Source organism: Vigna unguiculata, chromosome 1 (genome assembly GCF_004118075.2).
Source record: "Vigna unguiculata cultivar IT97K-499-35 chromosome 1, ASM411807v1, whole genome shotgun sequence".
Lineage (NCBI taxonomy): Eukaryota > Viridiplantae > Streptophyta > Magnoliopsida > Fabales > Fabaceae > Vigna > Vigna unguiculata.
Genome location: NC_040279.1, coordinates 41,455,368 through 41,479,616, shown reverse-complemented (window position 1 = coordinate 41,479,616; position 24,249 = coordinate 41,455,368). Strand labels below are relative to the sequence as shown.

Genomic DNA, 24,249 nt, shown 5'->3' with positions numbered 1-24,249 from the left:
CAATTTAAAATTCGACTGCGAATCAAACAGCTTGAGTCATATTCAGATTTTGTTCTATGTAGTTCTGTAAGGCTTCAGGACTTCAAGTTTTTCTGGAGGTAATTATGGATTAAGTTGGATTATTATTATTTTATTAAGTATAATGTAATCAATTAATTAGGGTTGAGAGATACTTTGCTTGTTGAAGCGGTTGAACAAAAGCAATGTAATCAATTAAAAAAACTAGTACAGTGTTTTTCAACCAGTTGAGCCGAATCAATGATGTGGACACAATCTGAAGTACGATTTGATGAGTACACAATCTGTGTCTGTTTGATAATGGTTCAATTACAAATTTTGTGGATTAATATAACTCAAATATATGAACAGGCTAGTATATTTTTTGTTTAAGTCGAGTATCAGAACAATTACCAATAACGTTAGGTGCATTACCAATAGGGTGTTATGTTCTATAAAAGATTCTGTTTTCTTAAATAAAGTCTTAATAATAAGAAAACGGAAAAGAAATACACAATTAAAAGTGGTCATGGAAGTTGTCTAACAGAACTTAATATACATATCATTTTCCCACCAGTTTTTTTAACGTATTATTTGAAAATTATAAAATGATATTAGTCCGTTTTTGCACAAATATTAGTTTCTATCTACCCTTAACTCACTGACTTATCTCTCCAAAGCTTTATTTCTTCGCAATTTATTTCATAATAAATATAAATGGTAACATAGAACTTTAATCTATTTTTTTTAAATAACTAAAGATAACCCTATATCATAATTAAACTATTCATTATAATCACATTGAATTCTTTTCATTTATAATGGATTTTAATCATAGGTAGTATATTTTAGCATGTACGATGCGCAAGAAAAGTAATCATTCCATATTATTAAACATATTTATAACAGATACATATTAAGTGTATAAATATATATGTTTACCTTTAAATATATAAATTAAAATTATATTATAAAGAACTTACTTTGTGCTACAGTTCTATTTTTAAAGTTAAATTATTCATTCATTTTTTTATTTGAAGTTTTTGGACACCATAAATGTTTTCAATAATTAACGTCCCTATCCGACACCGCAAATCTCAAAGGATAAAAGTTATATAAAATACACTAATATTAAAAAAAAAAAAAAATAGAAAGTTACCCACTTACGAAGTACCAAAACAAACACTATTTGGTATATTATTTAAGAATTTGATGGCTAAAGATGTTTGGATACATGTGAATTGAAACGGCATCATCCGAAATAAAATTCTCTTACCATTATTCAAATTTGGTGAAGTAACGTTTGGGTTTCATTGTTCATAACGTAAATATAAAACCAATGAATTAAAAGTAATAAGTTGGATTCATTTCATTCCACCAACATAGCACATATGTCACATATTTCGAGATTTTGTTGAATTGCAACAATAAAATATATAGGTTATTCCCTCACTACTTTTATGAGGTAAAATAGTCATAAACAAAACTAAAAATTTTTGTACTTGTAAAGTAAAAAAGAAAGTGAAAAGTAATGGATGATAACGTCAAATGGGTATCAATTTTTTTTATTAGGTGTCAAAATACCATTATCAGTATCCAGAGACTTTAACGACATATGCCAAAAAAGCTCATTCTTAAAAAGCCAATCTTTTGGACGGCAAGAAAAAAAGTTGATGGTAAATAAGTCAGTAAGTTGACACCACACAAGTTTCAGTCTAAAATGAAAAACCTATCACCAATTTCTTAGGTAATAATGCATCAAAGAAAAATGTTTATCTAGGAGGTGACGGTGGAATGTTAGATTTGGCCATTCCCACCCATGCTACTATACCCACCGCAAGAATAATCCATCCAAATATGTCATACTTAAAGTCATTGTTCTTCTGCCTTTTAGATTCCTGAGATGAGACAAACAATGAATGATTAAGGTTCATCCATAAACAGGCTAAAGCAGACATGGATCGATTATCGGAAATAACATGCTCCATCCATTATAGATTATTGAATACGTATAATCTCATACAAAATAATCATGAGTAACTTTGTCAAACAAGGCTTTTTCCACAGAACTAAAACAAAAACTCCATTTGAGCTGCTTTGAGCATTTTGAAATTATCAAGAAGCCACTTCAATTAACAAGACAGAGCAGGTTGAAGTTGATTTTAGGTCATCAATCAGCATATGTAATACAAAGACTAAATTTAATTAAATACAATAAAATTTCAATACATACAACCTTTCCTTTTGAAGTAGCAGAGGATCCCGCATTACTCATCGGACCAAGCTCGTTATTATGGATCTCCATGTGTAGTTCTGGGGCCTATGAAGCATGGTTCACAGCAAGCCGTCAGAGTAGAAAATATATAGTTAAACAATGTTATCAGAAAAAAAAAGGAATGAAGAAAGCAATTGCCCTGATTGCATATAGAAAGAATACCTAAGTTGTTCTACCAGTAAGAGTTATTTATCATACATGTGAATAAAGGTTGTGAAATGTCGAATGACAAACATCCACAAGCAAACACAAGGCTTTATCACCGATATAATGGAGGGTGTCAAGACAATAAGTAACTAAGAACTTTTTTTTTTAAAAATTAATATATAGAGTAGGAATCACTTTTTATTAATCAGTTTTCTCTATATATTTTGAAAACTAGCTTATAAAAATAGATATTAAGCTTAAAAGTGTAATTTTCCCAAGGAATGATGAAAAATTATAACATTGTACCCTTAAGATATTCCCGTTTAGAAATGGTTAACCAAAGTTAAATTGTAAAAATAATTAATAAAGCTTAAATATTCGTTTTACTGCTGAAAATAACATAAAACATAGGAAACAAAATAATTATTCGCAAAAGATGCAAATGGTGAAAATAATATATAGCCTAATGAGAAAATTCCTGCATCTACGTATTTTCTAAAGGAATGGAGAACTCACAGTAGGAAATTAAAAAAGCAAACAAGCAAACAAACCAAATTAAAAAAAAAAAAATTAGGTTTGGCTTCTCAAGTTGTCATGTGATTTTTTGTAATTTAGTTACATGCATTGTTTGATTAATTTATTTTATTGTTTTCACCCTAAACACAGATATAATATTCAATTTGTTTATCATTATTTTTCCACAGTAATTTTAAAAGATATGTACCTACCTAAAAACTCAAGTCTCAAAGAAGTCCTGCGATTACAACAAAATCAATAACAAATAAAAGAACCAATATATTAGATAACTAATATTGTTCCCTTAAGTAAACATGTAATGTTAAGTCCAAGATTAAAACCTGATCTCTCCTTTTGACTACTCATACTACGGAAACCCCCAATTCACTAAAATCTTAAAGTTTTTCATACATTGACAAGTAAATAATAAGAATGAATGACATAAAAGGCAATGGATGTTGAGCCTTTCAATGGAATCAAAATTCAAAGCTGAGCATTTTGGGTATAGTGGTGCAGGTAAGGAAGTGTGATGGCTGCTCATGGTGATGGTTCACGACTGGGTCGGTTGACATTTGTGGATAATTCATGGATGTTGCAGTTTGGATAACAGGGGTTATATGAGTTAGTGGCATTTCGGTTTGATTAAAACGAGAAAACAGGGCTGGTTCATGTGGTTTCTCCAGCAATGGCTTAGGGGATATTTGAGGCTTTGTACAATGTGGATTAGTGTATAAGATTGTCTGGTACATGGTTCATAGTGTTTCCACCATGCTGTTGAATGATGTGTTTTCTTTTACAAATGCTTATGGAGTTGAGGAAGGGTATGATGTTTTGAGTTGAAAAAAGGTTAACACAGTTGATGCTACTAAATAAAAATGTTGAGAACATATTTAAACGTTCATTGGGTCACAACAAACATCACAAGGTAGTTTTAGCTGGTTTGATATCTTTATGTAAAGTTTGGAACACGAGAATGAAATCAAGTGCAAATATAATATTGATAAAGTGGTCATAGCAATTCCATTACCTTCACAGCAATTTCCAAGGACTTTCTATAGAGCTCATTTTCAGGATCCTACAATTTCAGAAACCACCATTAAGTATCTACTAGATTTGCAACAGCATGTAATAATAAAGAGGAATGCACATATAGCAATCACATTATTACCACATCCACAGCTTTCTGGAAATACTCATGTGCCCTGCCAAAATAATCCTTTGCCTCACTGATATCCGGCGTTAGAAATCCATATGACGTCTGTGCATTTCCCAAGTACCAAAGAGTGTCGTGCTTCGTTGGATTGATTAGCAAAGCCTCTTCCAGCTTTGAAATGGCATCTGTTTAGATGGTCGGTTTCCACCAAAACCCAAATCAATCAATCATAGTAACTTGCCCCTCACTTTGCGAAAACAAAAATTCACTTCTAAATTTCGCCCAATTTAACACGCGATATACCTGCAATCATCGCCTTGGAATCCTGAGGCTTCTCGAAAGCCGACAACTCGACCAAAGCTGCCCCCAACTTGGTCAGATTCTGTATGAATATTCATATACAAGTTTAGACACATTTACTTTTGTTCCAGCTATCTCTGTAAGAAAAAAAAATAAACCTAAGCTATTCTCTAAACTACAAAATTTCAAAACGCATAACTCCATAAACATAATTTCCAATTACGTGTTATTCAATTGAAGTTTCACCTCACTAATCTGCATAATTCAAAACCAAACATGCATTTCGCTAATCACCGAGATGAAAGTTTAGTTCGAAGAAAATTTCATTATATCTATGTTTTGACGTTCCAATATTACATAATGCAATGTGACATTGCCTAATAACAGAAAAACGACACTACAAACAATTTCATTTCATGCATTACATGCAGAGCTTCTAAAGCACGAGTGTGATCAAAGCAACTCACATGCATAAGTGTAAGGAAGGAATATTAGGTCAGCGAAGAACAATACGTACATCAGCGTCAAGAGGATCCCTAGCGTAGTTTGATTCAGCGGTCTTCCTCGTGTGCTCGAATAACAGTAACCGATCGAAATCATCTTGAGAAAACTCCATTCCGTTCTGTGATCGCCGAATGCCGAACGCGTGACTCTGCAACTGCAAACTCCAGCACTCCACTAAACTAAACGCAGAGAAAGACTTGACCTGGTCAGGGCCTGGGCCAAAAATTCAAAAAGGCCTAATACGGCCCACTTCGCATTTCTTTCACGAATGGCGGGAAAGGGTGGTCCAAAAGACGATAATACCCCTCGTAATTTCTGGTTCCCGCCAATTTGAAAACTCTGTCTATAACTTCACCGTAGAAAGAGAAGAGAGAGTTGAAAAGATTACTATGGCGGAGGAAGAAGAGAACGAGGTGTCGGCTCAACTCGAATTCCCGAAGAGTCGGGTTAAGAAGATCATAACGCTGGACAAGGATGTGAAGAGAGTGAGTTCAGAAGCGTTGTTCCTGGTGTCGCGCTCCACAGAGTTGTTCCTCCAATTTCTGGCTGAAAAATCTGCCAAAGTTGCCATTGAAAAGAAACGGAAGACCGTGAATCTGGAACACCTGAGAATGGCCGTTAAGAGGCACCAGCCAACCAGGGATTTTCTCCTCGACGATCTTCCGCCGCCGTCTCGGCCCGCCAAACCCGACGGGCCTACTCAGCCCGTTGTTCGGCCAAAACTTGATGCACCGCCGCCTGGTACTCGTCGCATCGATCAGTTTTTCCGAAAGCCAGTGCCTCAAAACCCAGCCCAAGTTCAATCGCCTGAAAATCCAGCCCAAGCCCAATCGTCTGAAATTCCTGCCCAAGCTCAAGCGCCCGAAATACCTTCTCAAGCTCAATCGCCTGAAGTTCCTTCTCAGGCTCAATCGCCGGAAGTTCCATCTCAAGTTCAATCGCCAGTACCGGTAGATGAGTCTTAGGGTTACGTTTGTTTATACTCGCAATTAAGATTTTGTATGCGATCATAATCAGATATAACATTTACCATTTAACAATGCGAAAGAGGGATTGTAATTAGTTATGTATCAAGATTGTTCGGTTATTGATATAGTTTTTGTTTGTATTAAATATATTTTTTCTTTTTGTGGTCGAACAGCGCTAAAAAATTCTTCTGACTTCGTATCCAAACAGATCCTTTCCAACTTTGCTTTGCAGTTTTGTAGTTGGCAAAGATTATATAGCGACTGTGCAAGGGAGCAGTTTTACCTTTCAGAACATGTTGAACGAGAATTTTTTTATCACTGTGAAATCATGTTCAATGTGTTGCAACGTGAATACAAGAATAGTTATAATTATTCAAATTTGTAAGATTATTTTTGTGATTAAAGTACATCTACATCAAGAAATGCATCTTGCTATCCTGGGGCTGAAACGGGAATACACGATGCAGAAATTGCAAGATGAAACAATGAAACGGCAACTTAAGATTAGAAACCCAAGTACATTAAAATCTCCATGCTTATTTTTTTTGCAGGTCCACAACAGTGTTCTTGGAAAGGAAGGTTTCTGAAGCAATTTTTGTCAAAATCTAGGTTTATGACAGAGAAATTTTAGGGGAAAATGGGTATATCGTGTGTTGACACTGCAGATGATGCCTCATCGCATATGAGAGGTGAAGGCAGGGTCGCCAAAAATCTTTTTCCTTAAAGCATTGCTTCCATCCTTAATGAAGGACACGCCTTGATTTCCTGAGTTTATGCTGTTGGGTGGCAGCTGGTGGATTCCCATAGAAAGCCTTCTGTTTATGATCACAGAAGTGTCTAGAGCTCCATTCAAGCTTCTACTTGGAAGACGTCTACTGCTGGTGCTGGGTCTTGACGTATAAGTATTTTCTCGCTCAACTACTTGGCTTTGGATCCTCTTTTTTTCCCAAGGCTGAAAAACAAACATGAAAAACGAGGTGGGGATAAGGTTGTTAGGGCATAGCAATTCACGTGGCAAGAACCTTTTCACAAACAACTTAATTTAAACCAGAATTTGATGTTCAAACTGATGTATGAAGCTGTCTGTCACTGTACTACACCTGCTGTCTTTTCATATCCTCCTCTTTTTCTCGTCGTAGCACATTATATTCTTCCAATATAGCCATCAGTGGTACCTACGTAGATATCATTTGTTTATGCTGTTATCAAATCAACAAACCACAGCATCATACTATTAAAAGGGAATTCACAAACGCATATGCTGGACCAAGAGTAAAGAAATTGATACATTTTCTGAAACCATTTCAGGTCAACATAAATAAATCTAGTAGTTTAGAAGTTTTCTGCATGATTTGCATCTTGCTTAGTTTTTTTTTTTTTTTTATCATTTTTGTGAGGTTCTGAGGTCTAACTCTGCTATATAAGATGGTTTATGGAGTTACTTGTTTGACTGAGTTTGTGATGCGGCACATTTCATGATAGTAGATGCTAGAATTTCATTAATTGCTCGTATGACAAAATATTTACCGCCATTAGTTGAAAATTTGACATTGGCTGTATAAGGAGTTCCCATGTGTATCCGTATGCTAATTGTTTTTATTAAGGGAAAGTTCAATCTTTAATATTAAATGGCTTGATTATATGATAAAGGTAAACTGTTCATAGAATGGCACCGGCAAGTTTTCTGTTTTAATACTTGATATCAATCAGGTTATCTGAGACACTAACAGTGTGTACGACTATAACATCATGGAATATATTATAGATGAGATTCATTACGCACACTTATTTAGCCTCGCATAAATGCTGGATGTTTTTTGAATATTCAAAATGTCACGTATTCTCTTATAAGAATTATTTAGACTGTTTCTTCTATACCTTTTGAGCATAAATATTCTAAAGTGTTGCTGAGTGTAAGATATCTTACCTGATCATACAAGAAAACTTTGTTTCTTTCTTCTTCCCAACTTCTAGTCATTTTTATTAGCATATCTACCAAAGCTGGAATCGCAATCATGGTTTGTAAGTAAGTACATGGGGTTTTGCAGCTTTTTGGTCTAAATTATGTTTTTTAATCGTATATAAATTTACCTGGTATTCTGCTGACCATTATACGGGCTCGTTCAGCACGCCTCAAGTTTTTATGAGCTCCTCTACTGACTGAGTATCGATTCTCATCCTGATAGCACATTTGGATTATGAAATATACTATAGATAACTTATCCTTTAATTAAACCTATATATAAAGATAGGTTCAAATGAAAATTCTAACCCTGCTATATTCTTCTAACCAGCGCTCCTCATCACGTGCCAGCATCCACTTCTCCACTTTCTCCATGATAGCCTTCCTGCTAGAAGCCTCTTCTTTTGCTCTGGATATCTGTTCATCCATGCTCAAGAGGAGATCAGAATGATCAATCTCACCTGTGGTAAATGTAAGTCAATTTCAAGTCTGATGTTTTAAAGTACATAAGCATGTACAGTTTTTGAAAGGGAATTGACACACATTACTTAGTTTCTTAGATTCACCTGAGTTTATGAGTTTAATTATATTGTTCATCTCTTCCCTTGAAGGAATCTCCACATGTGATTTCTTGCATATCAACTCCAGCTCCTCCTGCTTCTTCTGGAATAGCTCCTTCATCTTGCTTGCTTTTAGTTGATCCAGTCTCTTGACTTCAGCTTCAGTCTTGTAAAAAGTTACGGGTTTCTTAAACAATTTAGTTTCTGATATTTTGTGGATCATTTAAGTTAGATACCTACCTGCTGGACTATTTCTAGAGTAAGACTTCCCGGGTCTGTTACTTCTGCTGATGAAAGTGACAACAGATGGATTACATGAGAAAATGGGTGTCGCTCACTATATGGTGTGTCCATAAGGTTCCATAGATTTGACAGTGCTTTGCCTAAATGGTGAAGCTGTAAAATATAATATATCAAGAATATGACAAAGTAGCGAAATGGAAAGCACATGAGTGAAGGGAAAAATACTGAAATACTTGAAGCCTCTCACGTAGTTATTTTACAATAGCCACCCACCAGGTTAGTATTCTCATAATAATAACAGAAAAGCTTTAAAAAAAAAATAGTAGTATTCTACCTTGTCCAGCCGATTTTTCTTTTCTTCAAAGAGGGACTCCACTGTGATATTGAGTTTATCTAAGATAGTGTCACTTATATTTTTTGTTATTCCACACAAATCATTTAAGCTTGGATGAACTTCCATGATGATTGCAGAAGAATCCTTTCCCAAGATCGTGGACAAGCTGTGTATCATGTCTATGTATTTCTCTACTTGCTGAAGTCGTTCATTCTTCAAATGAAATCACAAGAAATTATTTGAAATGTCACAATTTTGAAGGATACCACCCCTCTCAATCAATGATGGGTAAAAAACATAAATGGCGTCAAGGTACCTTCTCATTGTAAAGTCTTTGCAACTCATTCTGATACTCCTCAAGTCTTTTTAGTGAAAGATCATTCTCATTTACAACAATGGTTGAAGGTTCATTGTCTGAGTTACCAGCAATTTCTGCAGAAATTTTTTGAATTTGACCTTGCACACCTCGGAACTGGTTTAGCCTCTCTTCTTTCCTCAACCGCATTTCCTGGAGTGCTGGGGTGATTGAATCTAGCTGCTCTTTTAGTGAACCTGCTCTTTTCTCCGGCTGTTCAGTAAGTACTGCCATCAGTCCACACTGATTCATGATGTCTTGTGGAAAGCATAAATATTATTATGGAAGTCACATTTAAGAAGATTCTCTTGCAAATATTGTATTGCTTCCTTAAGGTTGGGTCAGCAACTTATCTATTTTCTAATATTTTTTTTTTTTCAAAATTATCTCATAATAGAAGATGGTGTCGAATTTGAACAGTAAGAGGTACTTAAAAGCATAAATGCTATTCAATCAATAATTTGTAACTGACACTAATTAACTAGAACATGTTCATTTTAGATGGTGTCAAATAGGATCCTATTTGCTTATCATTGCTATTAGTTGTGATTGTTTAACTACCAACTGCAGGTTATTAAAAGGAATAAATACCCGTCCAGGTAGAGATCGTTCACCAAGGGACAAAAGAAGGTGAGTAAATTCAGCCTCTGCCTCGGCCACTTCCTGATGCAGACGAGCTCTAGATATATTTGCTCTATCAACTTTTCTTCTGTAAACCTCTAGGCACTCCTGCTCCAAATCCAGAAGAACCTTCTCCCTTTCGAACTTATCTTCTCCAACTTCATCCCATATGATCTAAATTCATTCAAGATAAGAAAAACATGATATGTAAGAGGAGTTATAAAAACACAGACATAATACATATGAAATAAATATGCCTCTTGCCTGCAGTTCCTGTAACAGGAACCCACACGAAGTTTCCAGCAATGTGGAACTTCTCATTCCAATCGGTGTCTGGAATGAACCCATTTGATCTGAATATACCTTTCAGTATAGATCAAACTAGTTAGAGACTACTGAGGAAAGAGAGTCCTGGATAATAAACTGAATGAAGAAGCAAAATTCATGAATGTTGAGAAAGAAGTTTTGGTGTGAGTGGGGATAGTATTTGCATTTGGTATTAGTTTTTGCTTAAAAGACAAGGATGGCAGAAGTGGGTAATGTAAGCTTTGGGTTCAAGAATCAACCAGTCATTTGATCCTTCAGGCTTTACCTTTATCCCTCCTTCTCCACCTGTTTTATTTATTTCTTCAATTGTATTACATATTACATTTATGTCTCTGTCTTTAGAACCTAAAATTGATGGACTTCCTTATTCAGTGATGTTAGATGTGAAATGTGTTTTGCACCAGGCTCCGTCAAGTGGAGCACTTTTTATATTTTAGGACTTGATTCCTACGTTATCTTTCGCAAATATATGATGCTGATCTTGATTGGGATAGATAAGTGTGAAATAATTATTTTTTGCCTTTTCTAATGGATTTAAAGATGATTGTTTTTCTTGCAAGCTTTCAGAAGTGAGATTGAATTTAGTACGCCATCATTATCACGTATATTGTGAGTTCTAATAAAAACTCTGAATAAAACGTTCTAACCCATTCAGCAACAAAGTAAAGCTGAGCTGTATCTTGTCAAGGACGAAAGGCATAAAGATGAAATTATTAAACCAGAATATTGCATTCATGAATGACAATACAACCCTTAAGATTCGTCATCCCTTGGAGTTACTCTTAATCAAATTAAGGAGAAAAAATATATTAATAATGCATTTTCCAGTACACTTTTTGTATTTGTTAAAATTATTAAAAATTATATAAATTCGTGGTTCTTGCTCTTTTATATAACAAGTTAGAAGGATGTACATTATGGATTATAAAACATAGAAGCCACCTTCTACATAATTGAATAATTGGTGAATTTCATTTGAAGAAGCACCGAACTTTAGTCACGTTATTTTATTGGAAATATTATGTTAATCTGCATGAACCAATCAACAGAAATATGGATTTTGAATAATATTATGTCAATCATTGTATAGTGACAACATTTGACGAATAATAGCAGAGATCAATTCTGTCTTTTACCCAAAAATAAGGTTTAAGGAAGACAAGAGTTTGCTTTAACACACTGATGGGCTAATAAAGAAACAAATATGAGTACAAATCATGATGATGTCATTTAAGCAATATCATTTGCATGCGACGGCTGCACGTATACATGTGTTGTACACATTACAGATTGACCTATGTACAGTATAAACCTGTGAACAAATTGTTTGCATGTGCAAAATTTTTATTGTAGAGATTTGTTGGTGTTTCTTTTTCATTTTCTGTTATACACATAAATACGATTAACTAAAGATTCTGATTGTTGAGTTCTTTTTGGGTAATACTATAGAATCTTTACTATTATGTACATTTCCTTTTAAGTTGTTTATTTAATCCCTGCTAAAGAGGGTACAAGAAAATGAAAAGGTGAAAGAAATATAATATTCCTACTTTGTCCTTGGTTTAGCATCACAATTCACAACATATATATCCAAAAATAAACATCAATGTCTTAAAACTTGGGTTTTAAATTTTAATTTAAAAGATGGTTATTAATTTTGTGATTGGTGGAATGTGTACTTTTCTGAAATATTTACACTCTTGATAACATATCAGAGATGAAGAACACAAGTTGCTGGTAAATGATAATGACAGAAATCTCCCATGTACTGGTAGCGAGCTAAGCTGAATTTTACGCTACACTTTGGTTCCACTTCCTCAAGCATGGGAACACAGCAATCATTAACACTCATTCTCTACCTTTTTTTTTTTTTTTTTAAGTTACGTATATTATTTACAAACACAATCATGTTTGAGTCATAAAAATTCTAGAAATAACAAAATACTATCTTTCTAAATCTCGACAATTAGATGAAAAAGTTGTACATCTTAAAAAATATTAATAAATTTATTATTATAATATTTCAAGTTAGAAGTGTTTTAAATTTTTTATGAATTAGACTTATATTTTATTTTATTGACATGTTGTTGAATATTTTGAGAGAGGATTATTGGGAGATTTAACACCAATAGACATGAGTCCAACTCACATATAAGAAATTGATATTGTTCTTAACCTAAAATTTTAAAACAATAAATTTATAAACCTTAATTTTTATATGATGTTCAACTTTTTTATTTTTATTTAATGAAAAACTTAGACTCACACGACGATTGTTTCATAGCACGTGCATTGTCATGGCACTTGAATAACATGCTTCAATAACACCATGTTCTAATATCAAATGTTGAATGTTCTTTCTGAGTTGAAAAACTAACAGGGTGCACAAATTATGTGATGATTAAATAACCACACTCTGTGTGACTCAGTTATTGGTAGAGTCTTGATTCCAGAAGATACTGCTGTATTTTTGCAGAGAAAAATTCGTTTTTATATTAAGGGTCAAAGAAAAAATCACTCATTGTCTTGGAGGATAGAAATTATTTAGGGAAAGAGATGTTATAGCTAATCAAATAACCTGTTGACTTATCAGCACTAAACGGTTGAATTCAATGAAAAACCCTTGACTTTTAAGATATGATTCCCTTCATCAGTATACAATTCGTGTTATAAAAATTAAAATAAGGTTCTTAACCATAAGAAAATGAACAAATATTTTATAGAAATAATCATGGGTATATTTTTTTAGGGTATTCAAGATATTATGGAAAGAAAAAACTATAGATAACAAAAGGAAACCAAGCAAGAAAAAGTGAAGTTCACGAAGTAAAAACTCCATGTATTTTTCTGTCCAATGAAATATTACGTGTATCTCATCATTCATTATTCACGGAGAATTTAAAACACAAATTTTACAGGATAATTTTCCAATGATATAAATATCATTACTTGATTTAATATATATATATATATATATATATATATATATATATATATATATATATATATATATATATATATATATTGAAATGGTTGAATGTCATAGTAATCATTTTGAAATTTATTTATTAAATTATTTCAAATCATTAAACCTATTATTTATGACAATTAAATTCTATCAAAATCCATTTGGGAAACTTTTGTATGTCGGCAAGAGTGCATTAATTAAGCTCTTGTCCAGTTTCAAGTTGGACTTTTTTAAATCATGTTCAAATATCAGTAAAAATATATTAATTTTAGTCCAAAGTCTATTCTGAATTAAAACAATTTAGAATTACTTGTGCTGAGTAAAAAAATATACCGAATTTTCCTACTAAATTGCTTTCATAATGAAAATATTCAAACATAAATGACATCGTTTCAACATTAACTTTTAACTGGAATCAAAGTTTTAAATTTAAATTTTATCAAGAATAAATTTTGTTTACACACACTCTAACATTTCCAGAATACCAGAATAAGAAAGGACCTGTGTGCACATGGAGGAGCTCTTGAAGAATTGGCAGCAAGGTACAACAAAACTCTAAAATTGTAGGTTTAGCATGCAATGAACTTGTTTGATTCAATAAAATTCTAGGTTTTGATTCAATTGCGACAAAAGAAAACTAGCTACAGTGATTGATTCAATTGATAGATGACCATAATCTAGGGTTCCAATCACTTATTAGCCAAAACCTCAAAGAGAAATCTCGTAGAATCAACTTGAAGATTCAAATCTTTCCCGAAATGTGCAAAATTCTTCAGCACTTCTCATTACTCATTAGTCAAGAAGTAGTGTTCATTTTGATTTAGAGCTATCGTGTGAGGAATGACGAGAATAAATTACGAGTTAATGGTCACAGATTAAAGGGAAGGGATTCATAAAGAGAACGTGAACAGGGATGCATGTACACAAACTGTGCTTCGGTGAAAGAGAATAACCAATTGAGTCACTTGTCAACAAAGAAGATTGTAAGAAGGCATGTCTTCAATCCGCAGAACATCATCCATCAGCAACTCTCTCTCTAGCTGAACTCGCGTGGATTTCAGTACATCCTGCAATAATAATAGAAACCCCTTTGAATATAATCTACACAGGTTATGTATCATACTGATAACACATTGCATTTTACTGTTAACTATTCAAAAACTATGCTTTCTTTTATAGATTAACAAGTGCATGATGGAGTCTTACATTAAATTCCATGTATGTAGCATTTTTCTCCTGCCATTGTTTGTCCATGACAACGAATGCCACGCAATAAAGCAGATCAAATGCCCATTCATTCTCTGCAAATGTATGATAACAGTTTGAACTTTGAGGTAAATACCATAACAGATCAGATAATATCTCAAAACAGTTGCTGATTGCTGATTGCTGATTCTAACCTGAAAGCATTTGTAGAAAAACTGCTCTTACAAAAGTCCTTGGTTTGGCTGCAAGTGAAGAAACAGTTTGGTATTAGAGATATTGTTGTAATTAAGATGGCAATTTCTGTTTAGTTTAGTTTTCTTGGAGACTTAGGCCACAAGACTCGTGTAACTCTAACTGGGTGAGTGTTACTATAACAAGTTAAGAACTACATCTAGGTTCAAAATAGTTTTGATGACGTACTGGCATCAAGGTCCAGCATTTGCATAATCATAAATGTGATATTAACGCCAGCAACAGCAAAGGGATACTCCCAAACAGCTTCTTTTCCTCCTTGCCCCTTCAATAGGCGCTGAAAAGAAGTCTGCAACATGTAGAGGGACATAAGAGCATAAGCAAATAAATCAATTTTTGGCAGAAGTTGGGCAAAAACACTTGCATGATGCGGAGTATTTGTTAATTTGGGAGTCTGAGATTGAAATGGTGTCACCAAGAGATAGTTCAGAATCTTACTGAGAATGTCTTTGCAAAGAAAAGTAGGTTCTCCAATGAAATGAAACCAGCTCCTCTGTTCACAAAATTGGTCCAAAAGAAATGAACATGTCAAGAGCAGAAACAGCAGAGAAAAATTAAAAGAGGGTGATAACTTGACAAACACAAATATAACCTGAAATCAGTGGACGGATCTCTACCCTGCCATCCCATTTCTTTCCATTGATCAGAAATCAAGCTTTGAAGCTCCTGTCCAGGGAATGAAGCAGACCACAGAGCTCTCAACGCTTCCTGTTCTTGAAAGAAATTCCGGATGAGTATCTTGCAGAAGAAGGCTAAAAATATGTGAATAGGTAAGATTTCAATAGTGATTAATTTGGTTTTGACCATCAATTTCAGATGCAATTTGCTCGTATAAATTTCAGAGAAAATAGGATTGCAGCAAGTTCTTCAAGCAATCAATGCTTACACCAATACAGAGGAGAATAATACAACTACGTTATACCTGGTGATCAAGCCTGGAACCATCAAAGTAAACTTTCATTCTGCGCTGTAGTCTTTTTAGCCTTTCCTCCTACAAAATTTTGTACAGATTGATGCTTAATGAATTAGTTTTTCAATTTCATTTTCTTGTTTTCCTCACCGCTCTCGGTCTTCAATGAATTCATGACAAGAAAATATAGAAGGGAAAAAAATATTGAATCATTTATGAGAAGTAAAAAAAAGACAGAGACACTGAGGGAACAAATGTCCAATGCATTTTCAGCAATTGTTTCTGCAGTTATTCTCAAATACAAAACAAGATTTCAATAACTATAAATTTTATCTATGATCAAATTTTAAATTAGCTTTGAAAATTATTAACAGTTTGCTTGTTTCCAATGTTTCCTGTTATTCTCAAATTGTCTTGAAAAATATTTCCACAGACACCACAAGTTGTCATTGACACAGTTGCACGATTGTAAATTGCAGTCTTTGAGAAGTGTACGAAAAGGGACAATATGCAAACAGTTCAACTTCTTGAACTCACACAGAAACACAATTTGGTAAAAACCCAACTTTGATAACTTCAATTGTAACTTAAGAAAGGAGGATTTCTAATTTAAATGAACATTTACATCAGCACAAAATAAAGCAGAAAGCTAGCATTCAAGCTTGTTCAGTGACAAAACAGAAAAACATGTTCAAGTAAATCTAACAATGCTCTGACTATGAGAGTAATTTTATAGAGGAATGTGTCTCATGAACTAAAACTGAACTAACCCAGAAACTGAAAGAAAAACTTAAAAATGATACAGCAGTTACTTAAGTAGAAAACCACAACCAGTGAATGGAGTAAAACCACGAACCTGTAAGGGGGTCAAACTGATGCAGAATCGTTGACAGTTTCCCTTTCGCTTGAAGCAAACACAAGTGAGTCCTTTACCAATCCATGCAGGAGAGCCACACGTTGCATTATCTGTATACAACCAATCAGGAGATTTCCCCATTCAACCCTTTCTTCTTTTAACCTTTCTCAAACAAGACCACAATGCACTTGGTTGAGGAAAAGAACTAAAAATATCTTAACTTTATCTTCTTTTATTTTTTTTTCAGAGGCAGTGCATGACCAAATCAAATGCACTAATCAATAAGGCAGAGATGTGGCAGAATGTTGTGTTTTGGGTGGAACCAAACCGTATAACTTTGGAGGGGACATAATCGATGGGAGTTGCGTATGGCGAAGAAGGAAGAGTGGTAATTGGAACAGTGCAAATTGTCGTGTTTTGCCCCGACCAAGAAAAAAGCAAAATGACTTAGACAAACCGTGAGCTGTGATGTTGGGCCTACAGGGCCCTATACGACCACGTGGGAAGATCAAGATTCATTACATAGTCATACATTTTATTATCCTTTCCATGTGACCAATAAAATAACTCATTTTTTGTTTTCCTTTTGTCTTTGGCCTATACTGTTTTTTTATTTTCTGTGTTTGTATTCGTGACCGGTTATTAGTTCAGTTCTTTTGGTTTGGTAACTTCCCACCCCCACCATTCCCACTATCTTGTTTGTTACATCAGACCAGACCTCACTCACTGTAACAACTAACAACTCCATAGCAATCTTAATTCCTATCCTATGTAGTTTGGTTTAACTAGTTTCACACATGTTCCCCTCTCAGTGGACCCTCACGATTGTTGACGTGACGAAACAAACAAACCGTGTCCTCTTCAAAACACCGAATTCGACTCAGATTTTCATTTATTACCACCTCTTTATATTCATTTCTTTTTGGTTTGGTAACATTGGATTCTTCAAATTTTAGAAACATTGTTTTTTTATTATTTTAATCTCAAAACCCAATGTTATCCCCAATGCATGGCTCCTAACTTACATGGTTTATAATGGGGGAAATCCGACAAATTAGCTTAACTGAAATCTATTCTGAAAATAAAATTATACATCACAAAATCTAAAATTTATGCTTTACTGCAACACTAGTCTATTTATTATTGAAATAAAGCTCTGATCAAATATTATACAATGGAATAAAGACAGTAATGAAACTGCATGAATGATTTCTTGTTACAGGATGACAATAACCAGACATAATCAAATCATTGAAATAATATTGAACAATGGTGAATGAGAAAACCTGAAGTCTGAGCAAGAGAGGAAGGAGAAGAAACACAAAGGGGAATGAAGGTGGCATTGAACCTAAGGAGACCCATATTATGTGATTCTTGGTAGTGAAACTAATATAACAATGCTCTGGTTTCTGGGATCTGAGAAATGGTATTGATTTAGATGATGATGGTGGTACTCTAGTACTTGTTCTAGGAAGTAAGAACAAAAGTGTTCTTGTATTACTCTACCTGTCTTTTTCGAACTCAACTTTGTCTCTTCTGCCTCTCGATTTTACCAAATTAGACACGAGTCATTTGCGCTATTCACACACTGTGTTCCAGCTTTTTTACTTTTTTATTTTCTAAATGTTTTATATCTGTAGACCCATAATCAAGATAAAGATTAATATCTTAATCTAATTTAAATTCATCTAAGTAACATGATAGTCATCCCCTAGCACCTAATTAGTTAATATTTTTAGAGAAAAATTCAACTGTGTGCAAATATGTACCATATTCTCATCTCGAAAACAAAGCTAAAAAAAATATAATTTATCCTTTAAAAGACAAGGTGCAAAACTAACACGAGGGAGAAGAAAAAATTTGTTACATTGGTGTTTGGTGTGTACAAGGGATTCACGTACATAGTTTATGTTGACATATTTTAGGTTAATACTGTTTTTATTAAATAAATACAGATAAATAAAATAGAATAAGAGAATATTTAGTAAGACGAATAAATTAGTTTTCTCAATATAAAAAATGTTTTAATATTATATTAATTTTCAGTTTAAAGTTTATTAAATTGTAAAATATTTTTAAATATAATGGCTAAAGATGAATCAAAATGCAAATGTTAATTACTTTTTCAAAAAATGTATTTATTCAAGGTATAAAAAATATATCTATATATTTAATTTTTTAATATATTTGAATTGAAAACCAGAGTATCTTTTTCTCGTTAATCACTCAATATCATTTCAGGTTTTATTTTTGCGTGCAGGAGTGGTCGTTATCAGTAGAAAAAAACATCTTTTGACAGTCATTAATTTTTTATTTTTTTTAACACTACTTACTATGACATTATAAACAATGAGTTGAAGATATTAAAAGTATTCCTAGCAATATTGTATTAATGTTAGTTCAAGTGACAGGGAAGGATGAACTTGGAGAGACACCAGACCTGTTATTCTGAGGAGGAAGATTTGTATTAACCAATATTGTTGCATGTATATGAACATAGTTATCAAGGTGTCTTTACTACTAAAATTTTACGAATGGAAATTTTCTTCCAAATTTATTAGTAGAATTTGTAAGAAATACTATTTTTTCTGTTATTTTTTTTAATATTTAAATTAACATGTAATTTTTTTGAATAATTATTTTTTATAAAATTATAAAATTCGAAATTATTTTTATAAAATTTGGTATTGAAAATATTTTATATAAAATATTTTGTAAAGAATTTAGCAGCAATTTTCTGAAAAAAAAATTTCATAACAAAATTTATAAATAATTTAAAAAAAAATTAAAACAAAATTGACAAAAAATATAAGTCTTTTTAGTAATGTTTGCCTTTTAAGATGAAAAATATATGGTATTTAAATAAAAATATATACTCTTACCTTGTTGAACAATGATTAAAAGAGTAATATAATCCACATTGTGATTGATATATTGTGAAATTATATGTTATGAATATTATACCATATGATATCTTATTGAATAAATAATATATTTATACATTTGTAATATTATTCTATTATACTCAAATTATACAAAAATAATAATTATAAATTGTGTGAGAATGATTATCAACTTCTAAATTAAAATTTATCAAGAAAATACAATTTAGAAACTAACAACTATAAAAAAAACTAAAGAATTGTCATACAAAAAAATAGCAAAAAAAAAAAATCTTGTTGTATGTTTTTTGTTAAGTCACGATGATGTCTAAAATAGCAATAGAACAATTAAACTACTTTTAAATTTATAACTATTACTTAGTTATTTAAAAAAAAAAAAAGTTGCATTACCATGTGAGTTGATACTTATGGTCATTTTACTGCTAGAATATATTTGAAGATGGTATATGTAACTTTTATTATACATACCTTTATAATAGTGATGTTTTTAATAGAGTATTGAAATAATAGTTTGTTAAATATATGTTGAGTATTAGAGCTGTCAAAATGGGTTGGAATTTGTGAGTCAACTCGGCTCACCACGGATTTAGGTCGGGTTGGGTTAAATTTTTTTTACAAATTTCAATACGGATTTTTTACCCGGCTCATCTGGGTTGAATCCGTGGTGAGTCGGATTAGCTCACCAATCCGCAGATAAAATGGTCACACAAGTGTTTTTTTATCAAGTTGGACTTTACATTTGGGTCATGTTAGGTTGTTTTTTTAGTTAACACAAAAATAATTTGTACTATTTTGATTTTGGTTTGTATTTAAATTGTATTAAAGTTTATGTAGATTTTAATTAGAATTATAATTTGGTTTTAACTGAAAAAAAATAAATTGTATTTTTTTTAATTAAGTGAATCCGTGAGTCAACTCGTTTAACCCGCCAACCCGTGATGGGTCGGGCCGGGTTCGATCTTTCTTGACTCGCTAAAAAGTAAACCGGGTTAGATTGACTCACTAAATCATCAATCCGTGATGGATTGAACCGGATTATCCGTTTTACCAGCTCTACTGAATATATTAATCTATAACGTAAAGAGATTTTTCTTTTCCACTTTATGAAATCTCATCATACAAGCATGTTATATTTTAAATCAGATGTGTTTGTGTTGTTTGTTTACATTATCAATGAAATTATAATAATTATAGATTCTTTTTATTCCACTGCGTTAAAAAAAGTGAAATTAGTGTTTTGAGTTCCAAAAATTAAATAATTTTTATTTACAAATAGTTTATTTTGCGTTATGAATTTAATTTGATATTATATCTAATAACTATAAGGTCACAAATACAACATTTTGACTATTTTGTAAGTTGTGATTTTGTTAATGGTAATTTAATTTCTTAATCTGGACTTGAATAGGTTCGGCCCAAGAGATAAATTATTTGTGAAAATGTTTAAACACTCTATTATGAGTTTATTTTGAGTTATAATTTTAATTTTACATTATATCTATTACTTTCCAATAACTATAAGGTCGCAAATACAACATTTTTACTATTTTGTAAGTTATAATTTTGTTAATAGTAATTTAATTTCTTATTCTGGACTTGAATAGGTTCGGCCCAAGAGACAAATTATTTTACATATTATCGTAGTTAATTTGGGCCGGATCTGGTTGCAGTCCATAATCAGGCCTACTAGTTCCGATACAGTTATCCATTATATATAAAGCGATTCAGCACTAAACTTTACCCTAGTTTGCTTCGTCCTTCAGCAGTTGCTCTTCTTCAATCGCGGAAGAAGTAGAAGAAGAAGGCAGAGCCGTCATGGTAAGTGACCAATGTTTCTCAGGTTTTTCTTACGAGTTTCATTGTCAGATCTCATTATTTTCTCTTTCTGTGTATTTTTTATTTTTCTCAGGTGAAGTACTCCAGAGAACCTGAAAATCCCACCAAGTGTAAGTTCCTTTTCATTTTCATTATTTTGCAAAATTGTGATTTTCATTCTATTTGAGTTTTGCCCTAGTTATTTATTTTATTTTTTACGTGCTTGTTCCCTCGAACAAGAATGATTTTTTCTGTTAGTGTTGATTTTTAGGTTAATTAAACTAATAATATGCTTTTGTGCGATGATTTTTTTGCAGCTTGCAAGGCAAGGGGCGCAGACCTCAGAGTGCATTTCAAGGTACTTTGATTTGTTACCCTTGCACTACCCCTAATATCTGTAATTGAATGTAATATTCATGTGCATATGCATTATGTTGTGTGTTGTATGTGAACAACCTGATGAAAAAAAGCAGGGGTTTGGCAGTTGTGTTGACTGACCTCTCGTAAACTTCAGGGATATAAATGTCTCCATTGTTATTGGGTGAACCTATGTCTTTTTGTTGTGACTAAAGGTTCAGTAAATGATGGAACATACTCTTTTAATATTCAATAAATGATGTAACATTGTTATTGAATGTAAGATTCATGTGCATATGCATTATGTTGTGTGCCGTATGTGAAAAACCTGATGAAAAAAAGCAGGGGTTTGGCAGTTGTGTTGACTGACCTCTCGTAAACTTCAGGGATATAATAGTCTCCATTGTTATTGGGTGAACCTATGTTTTTTTTTGTTGTGACTAAAGGTTCAGTAAATGATGGAACATATTCTTTTAATATTCAGTAAATGATGCAACATTGTTATTGAATGTAAGATTCATGGGCATATGCATTATGTTGTGTGCCGTATGTGAAAAACCTGATGAAAAAAAGCTGGGGTTTGGCAGTTGTGTTGGCTGACCTCTCGTAAACTTCAGGGATATAACAATCTCCCTTGTTATTGGGTGAACCTATGTTTTTTTTGTTGTGACTAAAGGTTCAGTAAATGATGGAACATATTATTTTAATATTCAGTAAATGATGTAACATTGGTATTGAATGTAATATTCATGTGCATATCCATTATGTTGTGTGCCGTATGTGAAAAACCTGATGAAAAAAAGCAGGGGTTTGGCAGTTGTGTTGACTGACCTCTCGTAAACTTCAGGGATATAATATTCTCCATTGTTATTGGGTGAACCTATGTCTTTTTGTTGTGACTAAAGGTTCAGTAAATGATGGAACATACTCTTTTAATAATGCTTATATTACGCCTTGAATATGCTCTAAAATAAAACTTTCCCCAATATAGATTTTGTAAAATTTATTTGAAAGTATATTGTTATACTTTGAAGGAAATTCCCTTGAATGAGTAGGTTCCTTTGAACATTATAGCATATGAACACCTTTGCTTTTGATTTATATGTTTTACATTCTAGTTTATCAATGTTAAATATTAGTGATTGACTTCATTTGCCATCAGCAAGTAGTTGTATAATTTAATTTATTCTCATGTTTCTCTGTTTCATTTACAGAACACTAGGGAGACTGCATTTGCCATCAGGAAGTTGCCTCTGGTTAAAGCTAAAAGATACTTGGAGGATGTGTTGGCCCACAAACAAGCTATCCCTTTCCGACGGTTTTGCAGAGGTGTTGGGAGGACAGCTCAGGCCAAAAACAGACACTCCAATGGACAAGGACGCTGGCCCGTCAAATCAGCTAAATTCATCCTGGATTTGCTGAAGAATGCCGAGAGTAATGCTGAAGTATGTCTTTTTTGTTATTATATTTGATTTACCATGTAAATAAATGTTAACTTTTATGGTCGTTAACTTATTGCTTTGCCACAGGTGAAAGGTTTGGATGTAGATGCTCTCTATATTTCTCATATCCAGGTTAATCAAGCACAGAAGCAAAGACGCCGCACCTACAGAGCCCATGGAAGAATCAACCGTATGTTTCTGAACTTATTTATAGATGTTTTTGTTCTAATGGATTTCTAACACACTTGGTTTTTTACAGCTTATATGTCATCTCCCTGCCATATTGAGCTGATATTATCTGAGAAGGAAGAGCCTGTGAAGAAAGAGGTAACAGTGCCCATCTCTCTGTTGACATTATCTTGATTTCCTTCTTTGTATTAAAATATTATTTACTTTTGGTATTGTAGCCGGAGACACAATTGGCAACTAGCAAGAAGAAGGGTGCTCTTCGTAGTGGGGCTTCATCTTAAATTGCTCTTGATGCTAGTTATTGAGGGATTCACCTTCTTAGATTATGTCAGTTTTGAAGATCGTTTTCATTTTTTAAATTTGAATATTTGTGATGAGCCGCATTTGAATGTTGAACAGCACTTTTTGTTGAGCATACTATGTTTTTAGTTAATTGACCATGCAAAAATTGAGTACTTAAAATTCAAAAGGTATTTTTATTTGGGATTTTATTTCGTTAATGCTGATCTTCTGTCTAATCTGTTATTTCTGTTTGTGACGAACCGTCATCCCTTCTCATTGGTGTAATTTTTATATTCTTGTAATTAAATATATTTTAAAGAGTTTTGTATGGATTTTGTTCTTCTAAAATCTCTTCAGTATTATGTTTTTCTGAAGTTTAGACATCATATTTCTAGCTGAGTTCTTAGGGAATTTAATAAAGATTACATTTTACTATTATAGAATGTGAATAATTGAGGTGTTGTATTAGAAGGATTTGAAAACAAGTCTACATTTTAGGAGTGCAGACAACTTCATTTGTGGATATATTGTCATATCCACTAATGTTGAGGGGATCAATGATCAAATCAACCAGTGAGTATTTTATTTTTTTTTAAATGTCAAATCGGCCGAAGTTGTTTGTAAAAGTTGAAGACCGTAGTTATTGACGTATACTTTTGATTTGAGCGTTCGAGTTCTATGTAAATGTTATGGCATTGTTTGTGATAAATAATTGTTACCAATGTTTAAAAATTACGCTTACTTAAACTGTGTTACAAATTATTTTTCAGAGAAATATCATTTGAAGATGAATTTATATACTATAT

General features: G+C 32.7%; 5 protein-coding genes, 1 long non-coding RNA gene and 4 other non-coding genes across 10 annotated transcripts; 7 read left to right on the top strand and 3 right to left on the bottom strand.

The window, feature by feature from the left end:
* Positions 1 to 1,536: 1,536 nt before the first annotated feature.
* On the bottom strand, positions 1,537 to 5,102 carry LOC114178223 (mitochondrial import receptor subunit TOM20-like). The gene is made up of 6 exons (XM_028064012.1): positions 4,906 to 5,102; positions 4,392 to 4,470; positions 4,104 to 4,273; positions 3,963 to 4,010; positions 2,234 to 2,317; positions 1,537 to 1,895 (listed from the first exon to the last, which is right to left on the bottom strand). Exons 1-6 carry the CDS (start codon positions 5,002 to 5,004, stop codon positions 1,770 to 1,772), a joined length of 606 nt encoding a protein of 201 aa, XP_027919813.1. The 5' UTR covers positions 5,005 to 5,102; the 3' UTR covers positions 1,537 to 1,769.
* Positions 5,103 to 5,243: 141 nt separating this feature from the next.
* LOC114164970 (dr1-associated corepressor) lies at positions 5,244 to 5,936 on the top strand. Its single transcript, XM_028049657.1, has one exon. The coding sequence runs from the start codon at positions 5,282 to 5,284 to the stop codon at positions 5,855 to 5,857; it is 576 nt and encodes a 191-aa protein (XP_027905458.1). The 5' UTR covers positions 5,244 to 5,281; the 3' UTR covers positions 5,858 to 5,936.
* Positions 5,937 to 6,330: 394 nt separating this feature from the next.
* Positions 6,331 to 10,626, bottom strand: LOC114164835 (65-kDa microtubule-associated protein 8). Its single transcript, XM_028049641.1, has 11 exons — positions 10,201 to 10,626; positions 9,907 to 10,110; positions 9,277 to 9,528; positions 8,961 to 9,173; positions 8,624 to 8,779; positions 8,390 to 8,549; positions 8,133 to 8,284; positions 7,952 to 8,039; positions 7,788 to 7,861; positions 6,961 to 7,035; positions 6,331 to 6,812 (listed from the first exon to the last, which is right to left on the bottom strand). Exons 1-11 carry the CDS (start codon positions 10,282 to 10,284, stop codon positions 6,534 to 6,536), a joined length of 1,737 nt encoding a protein of 578 aa, XP_027905442.1. The 5' UTR covers positions 10,285 to 10,626; the 3' UTR covers positions 6,331 to 6,533.
* A 3,031-nt stretch (positions 10,627 to 13,657) lies between these two features.
* LOC114175541 lies at positions 13,658 to 17,347 on the top strand. Its single transcript, XR_003602862.1, has 6 exons — positions 13,658 to 13,773; positions 14,106 to 14,565; positions 14,648 to 15,459; positions 15,532 to 15,638; positions 16,079 to 16,152; positions 16,703 to 17,347. It is a non-coding gene; the product is annotated as an uncharacterized LOC114175541 (long non-coding RNA).
* Positions 13,981 to 17,922, bottom strand: LOC114175533 (ELMO domain-containing protein A). Its single transcript, XM_028060289.1, has 9 exons — positions 17,742 to 17,922; positions 16,456 to 16,565; positions 15,612 to 15,680; positions 15,282 to 15,397; positions 15,128 to 15,182; positions 14,858 to 14,978; positions 14,632 to 14,679; positions 14,438 to 14,532; positions 13,981 to 14,298 (listed from the first exon to the last, which is right to left on the bottom strand). Exons 1-9 carry the CDS (start codon positions 17,815 to 17,817, stop codon positions 14,200 to 14,202), a joined length of 789 nt encoding a protein of 262 aa, XP_027916090.1. The 5' UTR covers positions 17,818 to 17,922; the 3' UTR covers positions 13,981 to 14,199.
* A 3,159-nt stretch (positions 17,923 to 21,081) lies between these two features.
* Positions 21,082 to 23,661, top strand: LOC114165152 (60S ribosomal protein L17-2). The gene is made up of 7 exons (XM_028049836.1): positions 21,082 to 21,176; positions 21,268 to 21,304; positions 21,491 to 21,531; positions 22,745 to 22,975; positions 23,060 to 23,162; positions 23,232 to 23,299; positions 23,380 to 23,661. Exons 1-7 carry the CDS (start codon positions 21,174 to 21,176, stop codon positions 23,440 to 23,442), a joined length of 546 nt encoding a protein of 181 aa, XP_027905637.1. The 5' UTR covers positions 21,082 to 21,173; the 3' UTR covers positions 23,443 to 23,661.
* On the top strand, positions 21,637 to 21,768 carry LOC114165393. Its single transcript, XR_003599700.1, has one exon. It is a non-coding gene; the product is annotated as a small nucleolar RNA snoR74 (small nucleolar RNA).
* Positions 21,866 to 21,999, top strand: LOC114165388. Its single transcript, XR_003599699.1, has one exon. It is a non-coding gene; the product is annotated as a small nucleolar RNA snoR74 (small nucleolar RNA).
* LOC114165403 lies at positions 22,097 to 22,229 on the top strand. The gene has a single exon (XR_003599702.1). It is a non-coding gene; the product is annotated as a small nucleolar RNA snoR74 (small nucleolar RNA).
* LOC114165396 lies at positions 22,327 to 22,458 on the top strand. Its single transcript, XR_003599701.1, has one exon. It is a non-coding gene; the product is annotated as a small nucleolar RNA snoR74 (small nucleolar RNA).
* Positions 23,662 to 24,249: the final 588 nt, after the last annotated feature.

What these genes read in the sequence shown, in the direction of transcription:
- LOC114165152 (XM_028049836.1), top strand. An exon ending in ACCTGAAAATCCCACCAAGT is followed by an intron (nt 21,305 to 21,490) that starts GTAAGTTCCTTT and finishes ATTTTTTTGCAG; the next exon opens with CTTGCAAGGCAAGGGGCGCA. An exon ending in AAGAGCCTGTGAAGAAAGAG is followed by an intron (nt 23,300 to 23,379) that starts GTAACAGTGCCC and finishes TTGGTATTGTAG; the next exon opens with CCGGAGACACAATTGGCAAC.
- LOC114164835 (XM_028049641.1), bottom strand. Translation starts at nt 10,284, where the DNA reads ATGGGTTCATTCCAGACACCGATTGGAATGAGAAGTTCCACATTGCTG. An exon ending in AGAAAAATCGGCTGGACAAG is followed by an intron (nt 8,780 to 8,960) that starts GTAGAATACTAC and finishes TATATTTTACAG; the next exon opens with CTTCACCATTTAGGCAAAGC. An exon ending in AATGGTCAGCAGAATACCAG is followed by an intron (nt 7,862 to 7,951) that starts GTAAATTTATAT and finishes TTGCGATTCCAG; the next exon opens with CTTTGGTAGATATGCTAATA.
- LOC114175533 (XM_028060289.1), bottom strand. Translation starts at nt 17,817, where the DNA reads ATGGGTCTCCTTAGGTTCAATGCCACCTTCATTCCCCTTTGTGTTTCT. An exon ending in GATCCGTCCACTGATTTCAG is followed by an intron (nt 15,183 to 15,281) that starts GTTATATTTGTG and finishes TTTTGTGAACAG; the next exon opens with AGGAGCTGGTTTCATTTCAT. An exon ending in CTACATACATGGAATTTAAT is followed by an intron (nt 14,299 to 14,437) that starts GTAAGACTCCAT and finishes TTATTATTGCAG; the next exon opens with GATGTACTGAAATCCACGCG.
- LOC114164970 (XM_028049657.1), top strand. Translation starts at nt 5,282, where the DNA reads ATGGCGGAGGAAGAAGAGAACGAGGTGTCGGCTCAACTCGAATTCCCG.
- LOC114178223 (XM_028064012.1), bottom strand. Translation starts at nt 5,004, where the DNA reads ATGGAGTTTTCTCAAGATGATTTCGATCGGTTACTGTTATTCGAGCAC. An exon ending in TCCAGAAAGCTGTGGATGTG is followed by an intron (nt 4,011 to 4,103) that starts GTAATAATGTGA and finishes CTGAAATTGTAG; the next exon opens with GATCCTGAAAATGAGCTCTA. An exon ending in CCTTGGAAATTGCTGTGAAG is followed by an intron (nt 2,318 to 3,962) that starts GTAATGGAATTG and finishes CATGCTTCATAG; the next exon opens with GCCCCAGAACTACACATGGA.